This window comes from Lepisma saccharinum, chromosome 3 (assembly GCF_977018435.1).
Source record: "Lepisma saccharinum chromosome 3, izLepSacc3.1, whole genome shotgun sequence".
NCBI lineage: Eukaryota > Metazoa > Arthropoda > Insecta > Zygentoma > Lepismatidae > Lepisma > Lepisma saccharinum.
This window is the reverse complement of record NC_139231.1, coordinates 80,739,653-80,756,040: the sequence shown is the minus strand read 5'-3', so window position 1 is coordinate 80,756,040 and position 16,388 is coordinate 80,739,653. Positions and strand designations below refer to the sequence as shown.

Sequence of the window (16,388 nt, the reverse complement as noted above, 5' to 3'; positions counted from 1 at the left end):
TTACAGTTTACAAACTCGAGACGAGAACGAGACAGATGTTTATAAATCGGGAGGAGGCCGAGAACGAGATAGGCAGTTACGACTCTAAAGGAGATCGAGAAAATGCCAAATACCATCCCTACGTTTGAGTACTACACGTCTTGTTGTGAAGCAACTCATTCTCCAATGTCACGATAGATACGGAGGTGTGTGTGGTGGAAACGCTGTTGACAACCTCGCGTGAGATAATTATGCACGAAAATTGCCGTTTAACCATGCGATTGCATCATGCGAGCATAACTTGTAGTTGCCTTCGGATTTCTGGAGCTGCGATTGGAAGTTACGCCGCACCATAAACTCCTAAGTGGACTTCATCAAGTTTTAGAAAGACTTTAATGAAGTCAGAAAGAGCGAAATGGAATCGTGCGTCTTATCTATCAGCGAGCGCCTAGTATTGTTGTGCATAACAATAAGACAGAAAACCTTAATTGAGTTAAGAGTCATTATTTTTGCAATATCTCCACCTGACCGCTCGAGTTTAACTAAGTAACGAGCCTACCAGCAGGGTATAGAATGAGCAAGAGGGTTTGCGATTGGTATTGGGTTGAAATGACGTCATCAGCTCACTTGTTGATTGGATGTTTCAGTATTTATGAGGTGTACGGGCCCCGCATTGGTCTCTCTAAGCTCCTGAAGTTTTATATAATTTCACAAATCCAACAGAAAGTGTCGGTTATTTAAAAAAAGAAATACGAAATAGACAAAAAGCACGTCAACAATGACAAAATTAGAACTCGAAATTTACTGATATGAGCACTAAATAGAAACACCCGATCTATGTTTTCTTGTCGGTGAACTTAAGAATACGTTTACTGTATTGTACTATTCAATGGGCATGACAAAAAACTTGGACTGTTTTATATTTTTATGGGGGATGTGGTCGAGTGGGTTCCCTGTGACATATCATAAGACGATGTCTGCGATAAAAAGCAGGGGCATACTGGCTCAATCAGAGGAGCCCTGGCAACTAAACCTGTGGGCCCTCAGAAATGCTTGCTGATCGCCTCAAATAGGAAAGAAATCCCTCATTTCCCACCTTTATAGATATACCGCTTGTCGGAATCTTTAGAGTATAAATTGTCTACAGTTATGAATTCAGTAGGAAGATTCAGTTGCTCGACCAGTCTGGGGGGGAGGGGGGGTCAGTTGGCCCCCCATTTTTTTGCCACTTTTGCCTCCGCATTATGCTAAACCTTAGGAAGAGTAAACTGCCTTTGCACCCCCCCCCCAGTTTTGGAACCTAATCGCCGCCGCCACTGCGACACAATAACCAATAAAACTTGGTAATTCATGAACTTTTACCACTAATATTAGTTTTATGTGTTGTATTTAAAATGTAACTTTCCATCTCAACAAATTTTCAAAGCCTTTTCATATTCAAATAAGAACTGAGACAAATTTCCCACATAGTTCCACCTGTTACGTGTTTCAGATTAATTTAGATATTTTTAACTATAGTGTGACAAGGAACTTCAATTTTCTGCAGGGGCCCAAAATATTGTAGTTGCAGGGGGACCCCAGGAAACTTTGCTACGCTACTGAACGAACCCTAAGACTCTTTCACTAACTACTTTTCGAAAATGCCTCTCGTTATAGAGATAATACCGGTATTCCATATTTAGAAAATTAGCTCTCCGAGCATGTCTTATTCCTTCTAATATATTTTAGGTTGAATATCGTGTGAATTGCACGGTCTGTTGCCTGAATTTTTGTAATGGAAGACAAGGGTAGTCAGTGGCATCGACGCTACGATACTATGACAGATATCCAGAAGGTAGCGGATGAGATTCATCTGCAGCCATGTCAAATTGGCTTGCTATCTAGGACCATTTAACTATCAAGTAAAAATGCTGAGGGCTGTACCAACACTAATTTCTTCTCATTATTAATATTTTATCATCTTATTTTAGTAGTAGTAGTAGTAGTAATACATAGTAATAGTTTATTAATTGTTTGCAGTGGCTTGTATGTATTTTGTAAATAGCAGAATTGCACCGCATTAATTGTAAGTTCAACTTCTAGTATCATTTACAATATGTAAGCAACAAAGTAGCAAACTATTAATAAAAAGTAAGAAGAAATTACGTTGTTTCCCGTGACGGAACACGTACTACTTTTTATTAGTCAAATGTTCAGAATGTTGTTTTAGATAATCTACGTTAACGCCTTAAAACAGGGCTAATATAATTATTATTGCAAAATGTCGGATTTTCAAAAATAAATACAAGGTTGTAGAGCCAGAGTGTGTGCAAATGTTGCATCATTACGTATGTGTATGTAAAATGTAAAGACCAAAATGGACTACAACAAGGGCACGCATGAGGGTCACGAATTTGACTGTTTTCTTCAGAAGTAGTGTTCGAAACATTAATAACCATTATATTTGCACATGTTCAGCACCTATGGCCATGAGATACGGTTGTGTATGATAATATATTTGTATGGGTAATTCAGGATTAAGCTATTTTCGCCCGTCAAAATATACAGGGATACGCTTCTTAGCAACGATATAATATCAGGGGCAGGTCTGCAATAAAAGAAACCCTCTTAATTAAAACATTTTATATGGAAACAAACTCCTTATCATGGCTAAAAACAATAAGAACTTTTCAGACTAAAATCTCTGAGGTACACATAAGGATATAACACAGGACAACACAAAACCCCATAAGGCTACTAGCCTTTGGCTTTGATGCCTGAGCCTCGTATGACTGCAAGATTGCAGTTACAGGGTGATGTGTGTATGTGTTTGTGTAGGTTAGTTAGAAATGTATGTATTTTGAAGTTTTGGTGTCAAAGGAAAATGATGAATGGCCAGGAAGTTAATAAAGTATTCAATAATGAATTACATGGTATACAAAATATAAACGTAAGCAGATTAATTAAAAGAAGAATGCAGCAAACAATTATCAAGCATTGGTAACATATGACTAATTAATGTTCCCAAAGAATGGAGGGGAATATCAGCATTTTTATAGAAGAATGCGAGGACAATAAAGGGAGATGACAAACCGAGAGGTAGAATCATAAGCTTTATAAAATAGAGGACATGGCAGCAAGAATGGAGTTTAGAAGGTTAGAATGAGCTAGTGTGTAATGAGAATTAAATAAGAAGGTCAACGTAACTGTTAGTTAAAAGTATGTTAAATGAAAAATCAGAAAATAACACATTTAGGAAATGACCGCGAGGGAAGATGATCCGAAAATAATGGGAAAAAAAAGAAACTGTAAGAAGTAAAACTAAAATTTAAGAAGAAACATTCAGTTACAGAACAGTTTCTGGTAGGCCCTTCAATCCGCCAGGTCATAGGCATCGTCTCTGGTGGTGTGTTGACAAGGCATTTTTGTCCCCCCACAATTTACCAGGAGGGTACGTATGTACTTGTACTGTCAATCTTGTCCTCCCCCATTTTATTTGAAGGCTCTACTGCTCTAGATCCAACATTTGAACTATTTTAGTTTCATCTGTCTGGAATGCGGATACAGGACGCCAGTTATAACAGTTCTACTCTCTGCTTTCAGCTAATTGGATTGCTTGCAATTACATAATTACGGCAATTAAACAAACAAGCAAAAATCTAATTTCATTGCTAACTTTCGTAAACGGGTCATTTCACAACAAATTTGCTTTGTAGGAATTATTGTGCGATTGAACACAACGGGCGGGTAGCGGTATTGTTTCCTTCAATAATGCATTGAGCCATCCACTTAAATGGCAATTTTCCTTTCGATCCATCTGGATAACTAAAGACACGAACAAGGGATAAACAGCAAAGCAGTACAGGCAGGTGCCTAACAAAGGAGGGGCTTTGTATCTTTGTAGGGCATATTTGCTAAGGATACAATCTATCGATCTTAACATTTTCTTCATCAAAGCATGAGGAATGTCTAATCAGTTTGTAAAGTGAATGAAACTTTGACTGAGTCAGAAACATGGAAGGGACTTCACCACTTTCATTTCCGTTAAGGAGAGAGGGGAGATATACGTATGTTTTCGCTTTGAAAGTGATATTTACAGAAAGTCAGGTGTTTATTTGTACTTTATTTTCGTGTTACCACTTGTTAGAAGTATAGTAGTTTTCTGAGATTATCTCTGTCATCTTCTCATAACTTTTGGAAGGGAAAGTTGTCCCTCACCACCCTCAAATAACGGCCATTGGCAATCGAAACTAATCCTTTAGTACAAAGCGGAGACCGAACAGTTGGAATATGTTCTCATTGGGAATTTGAACCCCTAGATCTCTTGATTAGTCCAACATGTTGAGTGGTCGACTCACGGCCTTGAGTTCGAGTCCTGGCCTGGGGATGAGTGTTTCTCATCGAGTGCTTTTCCATTGATTTAATATAATCACCATTCTCAACTTCACTGTCTCGATTAGCCTAAACATGCAGAAAAAGACGTATAATGACAAAAATGGAAATACATGTTTCTTTGGTTAGAGGGCAATAGTCTTAATCACTAGATTATGGGAGAGACCTAGCCACAAATATCTCAATATACATGCTCTATTCATGCACCTTAAAGGTAAGAATACAAGGAATTTGAGAACCCCTCATACTAATTTCACATCGGGTCCTATGTTCAACACTGCCTTCATTGTGTTAAACTTTAGTTGTTTTAAGTTGCTTTTCTACCGCTGTAGGATGAACTGATTAAACAAATGACAAGGATGAGATATGTATTGTCCAGGATTCGTGTACAAGAGTATTTGTTTCATTGCGCATTGCTTATCCCTTAATATACGTTTGTGAATGTTTCCATCACAAAACACAACTCACAATTCATCTGCTCACTGGCCAAAAAAGCTCCTACAGGCGACAAAGCAAATGACAACAGGAAGAATGGACATACCCTCATTTCCGGTGTCTGGTAGTAGGCATTGTCCCAGCTTTTTGACGGCCATGATGCTCCCAGATCCAGGGAAACCACAGAGGACAGGCTGGACTCCAGGAAATTGTTACCCAGGTTGCTTTGCGATCTTCTGTACTCCCACATGGCGCTTTCCAGCAAAAGCACAAAGAAAAGTGTCAGTGAAAAGCTTGCATTTTTACACTGGAGGAGAACCGAACCGGCGACCCGCTGACGCTGCCGCAGAGTCGAGGACCAGCGGCACAAAAGTTACGAAGAGACGTTTACACTTGGTGAAAAGTGGACAAAATTCCACGTGTCATTCCCGATACATCATGTCATCAGCGTATTTGCACCCGGTGCGGATCCCCAATAGTCTTTCCTAGAAGTTAGGCAACCGGCAACACAAGGACGGACACCTGGTAGTGGAATTGGGGGAGAATGAGGCGGACACGCGACCACAACGATTTTGCTCCTTTCTTCCAGGCGCATGCGCTCCCTCCCCTCCCCCTTTCATTGATGAATACATGCAAGCACGCAACACCGAGTGCATTTATCCTCGGTGGTTCTGTTATCGCGCCGGAAACACACGTTCAATGGCTCGTGGAAGGGATTCCCTATGAATCCTCCCCCGCGGTCTATGACATGCAAATACGGAACGAGCTGGGCGAGTGGTTAGCGCTCCGGACTCGTGACGGGGAAAATGTCAAGGTTCATCTATAAAGTTTCTGACCAAATTCTTGATAGAGCGAAGAGTGTAGAGCTAGCGTGAGTATGTGGGCAGAAGATACATCTTGATACGAGAACATTAAGGTGGTCAAATAATGAGCGTAACATGTACTCTCTTGAACACACACATACACTCACTTTCCCTCCCCTTCGCTCTCTTCATCTCCTTATTTTTATTTCGTTATTCATCTTTGCCTGATTCTCTATTTATCCCTTTCAACTCTCTCTCCACCTCTCTGGCTTTATTACGCCTTTCTCTCTCTGTCTTGTTCTATTCATCCCTTTTTTACTCTCTACGTCCATTTTTTCCCATTTTCTATCTTGCTCTATTTATCACTTTAACTTCTCCTTCCTTTATGTCTTAATTTTCCTTTTGCTACTTTACTGTATTCTATTTCCTCATTTATCACTTGTTCGCTCTCTTACTTTCATTCCACGCATTTCTACTCTTCTTTATCTGATTTCTTTCTACTCTATTATCTCTATTTCGCCATCACTCCATCTTTCACGGAAACAGCCAACATCAATTCTCATTCATCATGCGCCCTGATAATAATCCCAGGTGAAGTCTCATGAAAGTTAAAATGCATCCACGCCAGGATATTTACCTTAGCAAATGTCAGGAACACGGAAGTTTACGGAATGAGAATTTGTGGACATTCCTTAGCTAGTATCAACAATTCGCCTAAGGAACGTGTACACAATAATAACCCGTGGCGTAACAGCCCATGAGGGCCAGGTCCTACCTTCCGCTTGCCGGCCTCACCCCCACATGCCTCACCAGAGGCGGGCGATCATCTAACCAGTTACGGGGTAAAGTGTGGTCAGCACGACGAACACAAATTCAATTTTGAAAGTTTTTCTTACAAGTCTTAATGCTGTCCTATGGGCCTATATATAATATAATATGTACGAGGGTGTGTCTCTGTTTAATATTCCAAGAGTTTACCAACGCCATGTTTACTTCTCAATCTAGATAGCACAGAAAAGTGACGACATGAACTCGCTCACCATAAAGAAAACCGTTGCGATTTGTTTTTTAGAATCAATATGCAGACTGTTAAATTTTAGCAGTAGAATACTAAATTTTACAATAACATCTAACAATGCATCATAAATCAACTAAAACTTAGGTTAGTGTAAAAGTAACTTCTTTCTTAACATCACACATAAGTGAAATGCTGTGTTTATCTTTCAGCATATTCTCGATTTCAATCACAGCCAGAGATATAATGGCTACCTTTAGTTCCTCAGAAATAGCAGTTTTAGTCTATAGCAGTAAGAACACGTTTTTGTAATTTTTGAAGCGATACATACAAGGGTGAGTCAACTCAAAGACTTAATTTACTTCTTTTTCTTGCAGATGTTTGAGATGTTTGAAAGATTTTGTGCTGATTAAGTTTGTGGTTATCTGAGGAAAATCAATCTTCGGGTGTGGCAGACATGCATAGGGTTATTAATTTTCATTTGTCGAAGGATTTCCGTAGGTTTTAGGCTCCCAGAGGGAAAAAAAAACATTGCACTTCCCTTCCCTGCTGCAGGTGTGTAGGGAAGCCGCCATCTTTAATATTACAAAATGGCGTTTGGAAGTCCTCTTAATCGCTGCTGCAGCCTTGAGGACGTTTTGTAAATAATAGCTAATACATTTGGATAATTTTCGGAGCATCTCTATCTGACCGCGTGAGTTTAGCTAGCGAGCCTACAATAGTGTAGAGCGTGAGCAAGACGGTTAGCGATAGGTGCTCAGTTCAGATGACGTCAGCGGCTCTCTTGTTGATTGGTGTCTTTGGGAATTATGACTCGCTTCCAAGCTGCAGAAGCACAACAGCCAGAGAGGTGTAACTGAACGAATCCCACTCTACCTTACGTAAATTAGAGTTGTATTGTCTGTCTTTTCAGTGATGAAAAATACGCAAAATATTATCACTAGCGTGCATCTTTTTAGTGTGCGGCTGGGAAGCTTCCACATCCTATTTAGACTGAAGAAAAACTAAAAAAAATCTGCATTCTCCTAAATTCAATCCGTGAAAGTCAAGTCTGGACGTGAGCTTTTTGTGAGCACTTTCATCACAGTTACTCGCCAGTAAAAATGCATGACGTCAGACGCTGAAAAATTGAAAGAACGAGAAAGAGGACACCTACACATCGCATTGTGACATTTTGGACGCGGTCGTGTTCTTAAATAAAAAGATGAGGAACTTTCAAGGGAGCAAGTACGTGCACCACAAGGAAATTCTCTTTGCACAAAGAACACCACAAGGAATAATCGATCATCTACTGAACTCGAACTCAGCCTTTTACATAAACAATTAGAGAGGCAAAATTTCTGTCAATAATCGTTCTGCCGTAAACTCCAATGGGAAGGTTTCGACATTGTTGCGAGATTTTGAAATTACAATAGGACCTTCCCCTACGTTCCTGATGTTACATTGTCGAATAATTTTTCACTAAGAGCGTTTTATCTTAAATGATCGACAGCCCAGCTAACTTTAGTATATATCTAGGTTGCCTGCATATTATGCCACTGTCATGGTCGTCATATGGAAGAAGACAGAAGAACTCGGAAAAAAAATACATGACATCAATTTTGTCTGCCATCGTACTACCGAAGAAATATAACCGTTGCTATTTTTAAACCATTATCGGCTACTATATATTTAACCTAATAACCTAACAATGTATTTTAATTATTTAAAAAATATATTTATGGTGCACACTACTGCAGTTTATAAACAATATCCATCTTCTTACGTGATAATATACGTATAGTATACATACACCCCCCAACACACACACACACACACACACACACACACACACACACACACACACACATATATATATATATATAAATAAAAGTAAAGGAAGAGAAAGGAAACACCAGACAGTGAAAAAATTTGAATTTTCGCAAACTTATCGTTGCATCGTCAGAGTTAGAAGATAGACGGAACCGGAAGTTAGAGGCCTGCAGACTAGACCTGGCAACTCTGCAGGCCTCTAACTTCCGGTTCCGTCTATCTTCTTACTCTGACGATGCAACAATAAGTTTGCGAAAATTCAATTTTTTCACTGTCTGGTGAATGTTTCCTTTCTCTTTCCTTACTTTTATTTAGCCCTTTTGGCCCTCCATTCTTTTATCCATATATATATATGAGAGCAAAGACAGCTGACGACATGAACGCGCATGCACTCTCGAAAGGAACTGTTGTGTCGTTTTTTTTTTTTTTTAAATTAACACGCAGAGTGATAGATTTTAACGGTAGAATATTGTAAATTTTACACTGCAGATAGTCACATTTAAGCAGCGTGGTAAATATATATATATTTGCCAAGTTCTTGCACATGTCTTCACACGTGGCTATTGAAATTATTAACAAATTGATTTTTGAGGTTCCGCAGTAACCTTATCAGTGGTGAAAAAGCGACTGTTTTTTTTTGTGAAAGATTAGATCCGTTGAGAATTCTCCTTAGACCAAGCACTGAGGAGAATCTTCTTCCTCTTATTTCTGATAGCTTCATAAGAAATTATTGCAATTAAATTTATTGAAAGTAATAAATAGTGCATTGATTCAGTAATGGTGTTCATCTCCAATTACCTTAACACAATTTCGGTCCGGAAGTCACGTGACTACTACGATTCGTCATAGGATCTCGAACGGTCATCAATCATACGTCAAGGAAAGTAGCGCTGAGGCCGCTATGTGGAGCACGGTCAGCGGAATTCAATGGGGGGAATATCGAGCGATGCCATTCTTTTTTTCTTTTTTAAAAGTAGAAAAAATGCTTTTATAATAATGAGCGTATTTTTCAATGTTGTACAAAGATGGTATTATTACTGTTAGGAGACTGGTAATTTCACTAGGAATGATTTGCTTTATTTTACTTCGCCTTTTATGCCACTTTTGGTTAATTTGCGAAGATGGTGATGAGTGATAAAACTGATGATATGATGAAATTGAAGAATGGACACTCACAAACATCCATGCCCATGCCGGGATTCGAACCCGGGACCCCTGGTATCGTAGCGTGATGTGCTAACCACTCCGCCGCGAGGGCCGGCTAATTTCACTATGACAGAGCACCTAATCATTCGTACATTGTAAGAATTGCAACAGTGAATTGCATTGTAATTTTCAGTGGTATTTCGTATAAATATAACAGCTTGTTTTCTTGCCTGCCTGCTGGAGGCACATGGCACAGTGGTTCGGATCCCACTTTAAACTGTAGGTCCAGTCCCGATTAATCTTTCTGTCCGTAAAGTGAACTTAAAACAACAATTCAAATCCAAAATTATTGTCTCCCTGCCTCGGTGCAGCGTTGGGCGACTAAAAAACAGTAACGCTTTTTAGAAATGTCGCTAGTTTTTTACAAAAGTAACATGTCACTTTTTCCGTTACTTTTTCATATAATAAGGGCATTCAACTGTTTACACAAGTATCGCATCTGTTGTCTCTGGTGTATGTTTTCCCAGCGTGACTTTGGAAAGCTTACAGACCGAAGCGGTACGAAGTGACGGGTGGCAAGTGACACGGGCGCCTTGAGTCTATAAGCAAGCCTGTAAGTCCATCCCGCATGCACGAAGGACAGACCGAAGCGACACGATGCACGGTATCAAGAAAACAGCCCAGTTTGAGCGACAGGTGCAGCTTGTCATGTCGCTTCGGTTCAAAATGTTGTATTGTATTTATTACTGAGGGTCCGTTCCCAAGCGACAGGTGCCGCATGTCGATTCGGTCTGAAAGCTCCCTTACATGCACAAGTTCAAAACAAGACAACCAAGCATGTTCCTGGGAAATAAATTGTCCAGTTTTGAATTTATCAACGTAGCGCATACCGTTTCAATCCGTCTTGTAATGCGATACGTATCACCATAACTCTGTCTCGTTGTGTTTTGTAAATTTAACGTCGCGGATGAATGAAGATCACATGAAATTTAATCGCAAAGGATAATCATGATGTTAAGGCTGGGACTCAAACCCGGTACGTTAGGTGGCTCCTTCACAATAGGGTCTGGCAATGCTCTCTTTTATTATCCTTGTTTTCCGTTGCTTTTCTGTAGCTCAATCATGGCGATGAAGATAGATTAATTGATGGAAAAAATGACAGCAAAACCAACATCCAAACCTTATCCAGGATTCGAATCTAAGAATCCTGTTATAGCACGCTCAATTTTCGCTCATTTATTTTGAATATAGAACCTTTACTATTCGTTTACATTCATAGCTTCGCTCTCTTTTTAAATACAATTGAAGTACATTTTTATTTTACATCACAGTATCTTCAGTGCCTCTTCATAACATAATATTTCACAGTAAGAACAGGAATAAGGCAAACATTTAATTCTTAACTCTATACCAGTGGCGTGCCAAAATTTTCAATTGGGTATGTAAACATATTTTTAATAGTCAGTCCTCATTTTGCCATCTTTTCTGGCCTTTTGCGTTCTTTTTTAGGAATACTGGGCCCAAGGGTTGGTTATGACCCCCACCAACTCCCCCTTGGGCATGCCACTGCTCTTTACAATCATTTTCATAGCTACTGAGGCGGAGGATAAAATTCGAAACTAGAAATCATAGCTTTGCAGCTACACTGTAAAAAGTTGCCTGCAGAAATGGTAGAATATTATAAATTTTACATGAACTTCTAAGGAAGTTCATTATTTCCCATTCAAGCTTCGAAAAAAAAAATGAAGTTCGATATCGACGAACCAATCAGTTCTTGTCTGACACATGACTAACGATCCAGTAACAACTTGGCAGCTGACCTTCACATTCAAAACATCTCGCTTGTTTACATACGCAGTGTTATTCGCAAAATGAACAAAAAAGAAAAACTTTTATTTCCAAGGTCCAGGCGACAATTTGAGCAACCCATTCGCCCTTTTCAAACGTCACGAAGACGTATGGGTCCTTTATATATCTACCGCAGTGCGTGTTTTTTGTACACTGTACTAAGTGACGGGTAACATATTTATGTTCTAGAAAATTTCGTTCGATATTTCGGCTTCCTTCAACATCTATATCGGCAAATTCGACCCTTGGCATTTTAGTTTTGCATACAATCGATGCGTTCTTGATGAGATAGAAAGCTTCTACACTGCAAATTGCTTTGAAATGGCCTATATTAGCTTTATAATTGTACCAGCGGGAAACGATCAAATTGAAAAACAACTGATCTCTGCAGTGACTTTCTCAAAGGATTTCATTCGGTGTATGGAATAGTTTCAGGTGCTTTAAACTTCACATGAACTAAATTGCTTTGATTCTTTTCTTCTAAATAATCTCTGGACGCCAATCGAAAGCTGCATAATACATCCAACAATATCTACAATAGATTTCACTTTAACCGAGCAGCAGTAATAGTGCTCTTGATTGTTCATATTCTTAGATCAAGAAATATGTACTATCATTCATATTTAGATACCAGAACGATCCTCAGTACAGAGTATGTATGTGGTACCCTACTTAACAACATCATTGTCATTCAAACCTAAGTAACAGTGCACGTTCTTAGTTCAAGAAGTGTACAGTTTACTTTTGAAGTCTTGATACGAGTATGCATACAACAAGGATTCTATATGATCTGTCTTGCAAACGACAATAGTAAGTGCTTCATATGTTCAATCGAATTTTTAGACTAAAAATCACAAAGTAGCACCGAGTAAGGGTACAATTTCGCTTGGTGTGAAAAAACAAAAACAAAAAACATTGGTGGCTTGTTCCCACAGGGTATGCTGGGGGTATTTATGCCAAAAGTTTGAGCACTGTGCGGACATCTGGCAAGTTACCATTGTATCGAATGTTTGTGATGTGAAGTGATCTGGATATAAACTCGGCTACTTCCATTTCAAACTGATGTCCATGTGAATGTCGTTGTAGCCTTGATTCAATTAATTCAGGAAAGTGTTACTTGTCTTTATGTACATCCTGTACACGAAAGAGACTTGCCTGGCAATAAGCATGCATCCCATTTTACCTCCTGGTTGCTGAAGAAGCAGTCATTTCGTGCTACAGGAAGAAGAAAAAACTCAACGGCACGTGTGTTTGGTCCTCGGTCACCCTACTTAAAAGCCGAGACAGGTTTTTGTAAGTGTGCCAACTGCACCGACTTCCTCGACAGCACACGGCGTAAATCCTTCCCCGCTTTTCTTCCTGAAAGAAATGAAAATCCGGAATGCCTTTTTCTCCTACAATCAGGGGAAAACTGACCAGCCCCATGGTGCATTGAGGCTCGTTCATCGACCGACCCCAAAACGTCAGCGACTCGGAGAATAAGAACTTCACACGCCGCAAGAAACGATGACAGCATTTGGCGAGACTCGTGCTGCCGGAATCATTCGTCATTGCTCTGTATATTGTGCAGCGAGTCATTATTTTGTAACGTCTTTTGAAAGAGGACTTATTCACTTCTAAGACATCCTTTTCTGTCTCGAATAAGCAAAAGACAGAAGAGAAGAAAGTGCCAGGTGTGAAATGGGAAAGGAGTTAGGTCATTTATTTTATTCGAACTCATCAATACCACATATGCTGTGACAGTTTCACCTACTACTTGTAAGTTCACTTTATGAATCTTGAATTGTAATTGCAATGTACAGTGAATACAGGGTGTCCCAAAATATCTGTAATCATAGGGAGGTTTATAGAAGCTGTTCGAAATGACTCCCCGTTATTTGTAACATACACATCCTGTTGAGACTGCCATCCCATTAATACTCGGTAGGATCAATCTGCTGACAAGCATGCTTGATTCTGTATGTCAGGTGATGCAGATCAGAAATATTCTCAGCGTAAATCATGGTTTCAAAGTGCCCCTAAAGACAAAAGTCAAATTGTATCAGGTCTGGGCTTCGCGGAGGCCAACTCAACACTTACGGCGCACTGGAGGCTGGCGATCAAGGTATTCTCGCACAACAGCGGCCTAATGAACCTGTGGGTCGTTATGTTGGAACCAGTCAGGGTTAAGCAAGCTGGTCAGTGCTTCAGGAATCCAGTACGCCTAGGTTAGTGTAGTAGCTATGTCATGGTGTCTTCGAATGAAGAAGAATGTGCCAACAATCACATATTATATTCCATATTTTACACCATCTCATTAACCAGTCGGCACCTTGCTTCAGACCAATATGATTCCAGACTTTTGAGACACCTTACAGAACAGTCTCTCTCTCTACCTCGTTGACACAAGAGGATCAAATTTAATCCACTTTGGATATTGCTAACTGTGTAGAGGAAGTTCCTTGCATATACAGCCGTAACGAAGTGCCCTAATTTGATCAGTTTGTTTTATAGCATGAATTTCCATATATTCAATAATATATCAGTCATACAAGGAAGAAATATTTTTCCGGTTCTGTGCAAGCTTTGTACGTATATGTGCATATGGGGCATTCCATGTGAAATGAACAAGCGAAGAGGCGCTTTTCAACCTTACGTATTTTGATTCATTTGAAATTTGGCATACTGAAAGAGCCACTTGAGGTAGGAAAATATGCTAAGTTGCAGATCCATATCTTTTGTATTTTCGACATTACAGTGTTGCAAACTATGCGATTTTCACAATTTTTCCCAACAATTGTTAACTTTAAATTGCAATATTTTGGCAATCAGAGCACCTATACTGTAGAAGTGGTTCGGACGGCGTTGGAAAGGTCATGAAGGGGTCTTTCACACGAGATATTACATATTTTCATAGAGAAATTCCTAATATTCAAAATTAAAAGTCTAACTGCAGTGAAATACACTATTGTTTGAATGAACGTACATGAATATAATGTTTAAATTCGCAGTTATTAAAAACACAGAGTGATTCAAAAGTCCGGTCCCATAGGTAACTCCGTTATTAGTGAACATAGCGAGAAATGAAAAGAGGAAGAAGTTGTTGGAAATAGGTACGTTTCAATCTAAAATGCTTGAATTTTCAACGTATCATGCACCGTTTAGGCTGGACACTGGTACGAGCCTCATTGGTAGCCGAAAATGCCACATGCTTGGCCCAGAATACTGCATGGCATCGCAATACCATACAGTGTAAGGCAAATTAAGAATTGATGACAATAATTACAGGTAAATTAAACAAGTATTAAAAACGAGAACATGTGACGTACACACCCTTCTTTCCCCAGGCCTCTAGAAACGGTTAAAAGCTCACAAATAATAATCAGGCTGTAATACATAACTTCACACTTTGCCACTGCGCGTGTCACATTCACCTTTTTAATACTTTAGTATAAACATTTGTTTAATTTACCCTGTGTATTTTTAGTCATAAATTCTTAATTTACCATGCAGTATTCAGGGCCAAGCATGTGGCATTTTCGGCTACCAATGAGGCTCGTACCAGTGTCCAGCCTAAACGGTGCACGATACGTTGAAAATTCAAGCATTTTAGATTGAAACTTACCTATTTCCAACAACTTCTTCCTCTTTTCATTTTTCGCTATGTGCACTAATAACGGAGTTACCTATGGGACGGGACTTTTGCATCACTGTATTTTTAAGAACTGCGAATTTAAACATTATATTCATGAACGTTCATTCAAACAATATTGTATTTCACTTCAGTTAGACTTTTACTTTTGAATATTAGGAATTTGTCTATCAAAATATGTAATATCTCGTGTGAAAGACCCCTTCATGACCTTTCCAACGCCGTCCGAATCACTTCTACAGTATAGGTGCTATGATTGCCAAAATATTGCAATTTAAAGTTAACAGGATGTTGGAAAAAATTGTGAAAATCGCATAGTTTGCAACACTGTCGAAAATGCAAAAGATATGGATCTGCAACTTACCATATTTTCCTACCTCAAGTGGCCCTTTCAGTATGCCAAATTTCAAATGAATCAAAAAATGTAAGGTTGAGGACCTTGTTGATTTGACATGGAATGACCCATATCATATTTTTCATTGCTTTTTTTGTCTCTTTAGGGTAATCTCGCCATCCTTTGTGGCGGAATGGTCAAGGTAACGCGCTATAAAGCCATAGATCCTAGTTTCGAACCCTGGTTAAGTTCATCACTTATCCTCGTCGTTGTGATTAACTGCGAAGTAAAGAAGTGACGTAAAATGACCAAAATAGCAAGAAACAGAAAATGCTAGTCGCAAACCTGAGGATGAATGATGGTTGAAGAGAGGAAAGAAACACCCACACGAATGTCGGTGACTCGAGCATGGAACCTTTGGGGTTGAAATCGTTAGTTGGCAACTCAGCGTATCTATCGTCTTCTCTTCTGAGTACAATTTCGATGTTTAACGATATGTTTCTTTACATAACCTTATGTTAGGTATCGTATTAATTTTCTTGGAACATTTAATTCTGATACCAAATTGTATCATTTTCTGAGTTATTTGCCTATTTATAAATGTTTCCAGCTTGTTCCATCAGTTTTTCATTTATGGTGTTTCCATGGGCCCCGCAAGGAGGGTTAAGTGGAAGGTTGTATGTCCACATGGAATAAAGAAAAATTACATTTTATTTACGTATGCTTTTCCTATATCGTGTTTTTACTCTTTTCGGTCTTAGTATCTCTTTGTACAAGCTTACTTTCTCTTTTTTGATCTATTCTTTTTACTTCCATGTTCTCCTCCCAGTTTCTGTACCATTTGTTCTTTACTATCTCTCTCTCTCTCTCTCTCTCTCTCTCTCTGCCCGACCCTGTGGCCGAGTGGTTAGCACATCGCGCTGCGACGCCAAGGGTCCCGTGTTCGAATCCCGGTCGGGCTTGGTTGTTTGGGAATGTCCATTCATCAATTTCATCATTTCATCACTCATCCCC

At 39.3% G+C, this 16,388-nt stretch overlaps 1 protein-coding gene across 3 annotated transcripts in view; it reads right to left on the bottom strand.

The window, feature by feature from the left end:
- The window catches only part of LOC145985185 (uncharacterized), a 179,203-nt gene that overhangs the window by 80,548 nt on the left and 82,267 nt on the right, over positions 1 to 16,388 (bottom strand). For 2 of the 3 annotated variants that reach the window (XM_083118896.1, XM_083118897.1), the window contains exon 1: positions 4,892 to 5,306. The exons of the other annotated variant lie outside the window; for it this stretch is intronic. In XM_083118896.1, coding sequence (XP_082975022.1) covers positions 4,892 to 5,035 — 144 coding nt within the window. In that variant the 5' untranslated portion in view covers positions 5,036 to 5,306. Of the gene's footprint in view, positions 1 to 4,891; positions 5,307 to 16,388 lie in introns of those variants that run through there. 3 annotated transcript variants of the gene reach the window in all.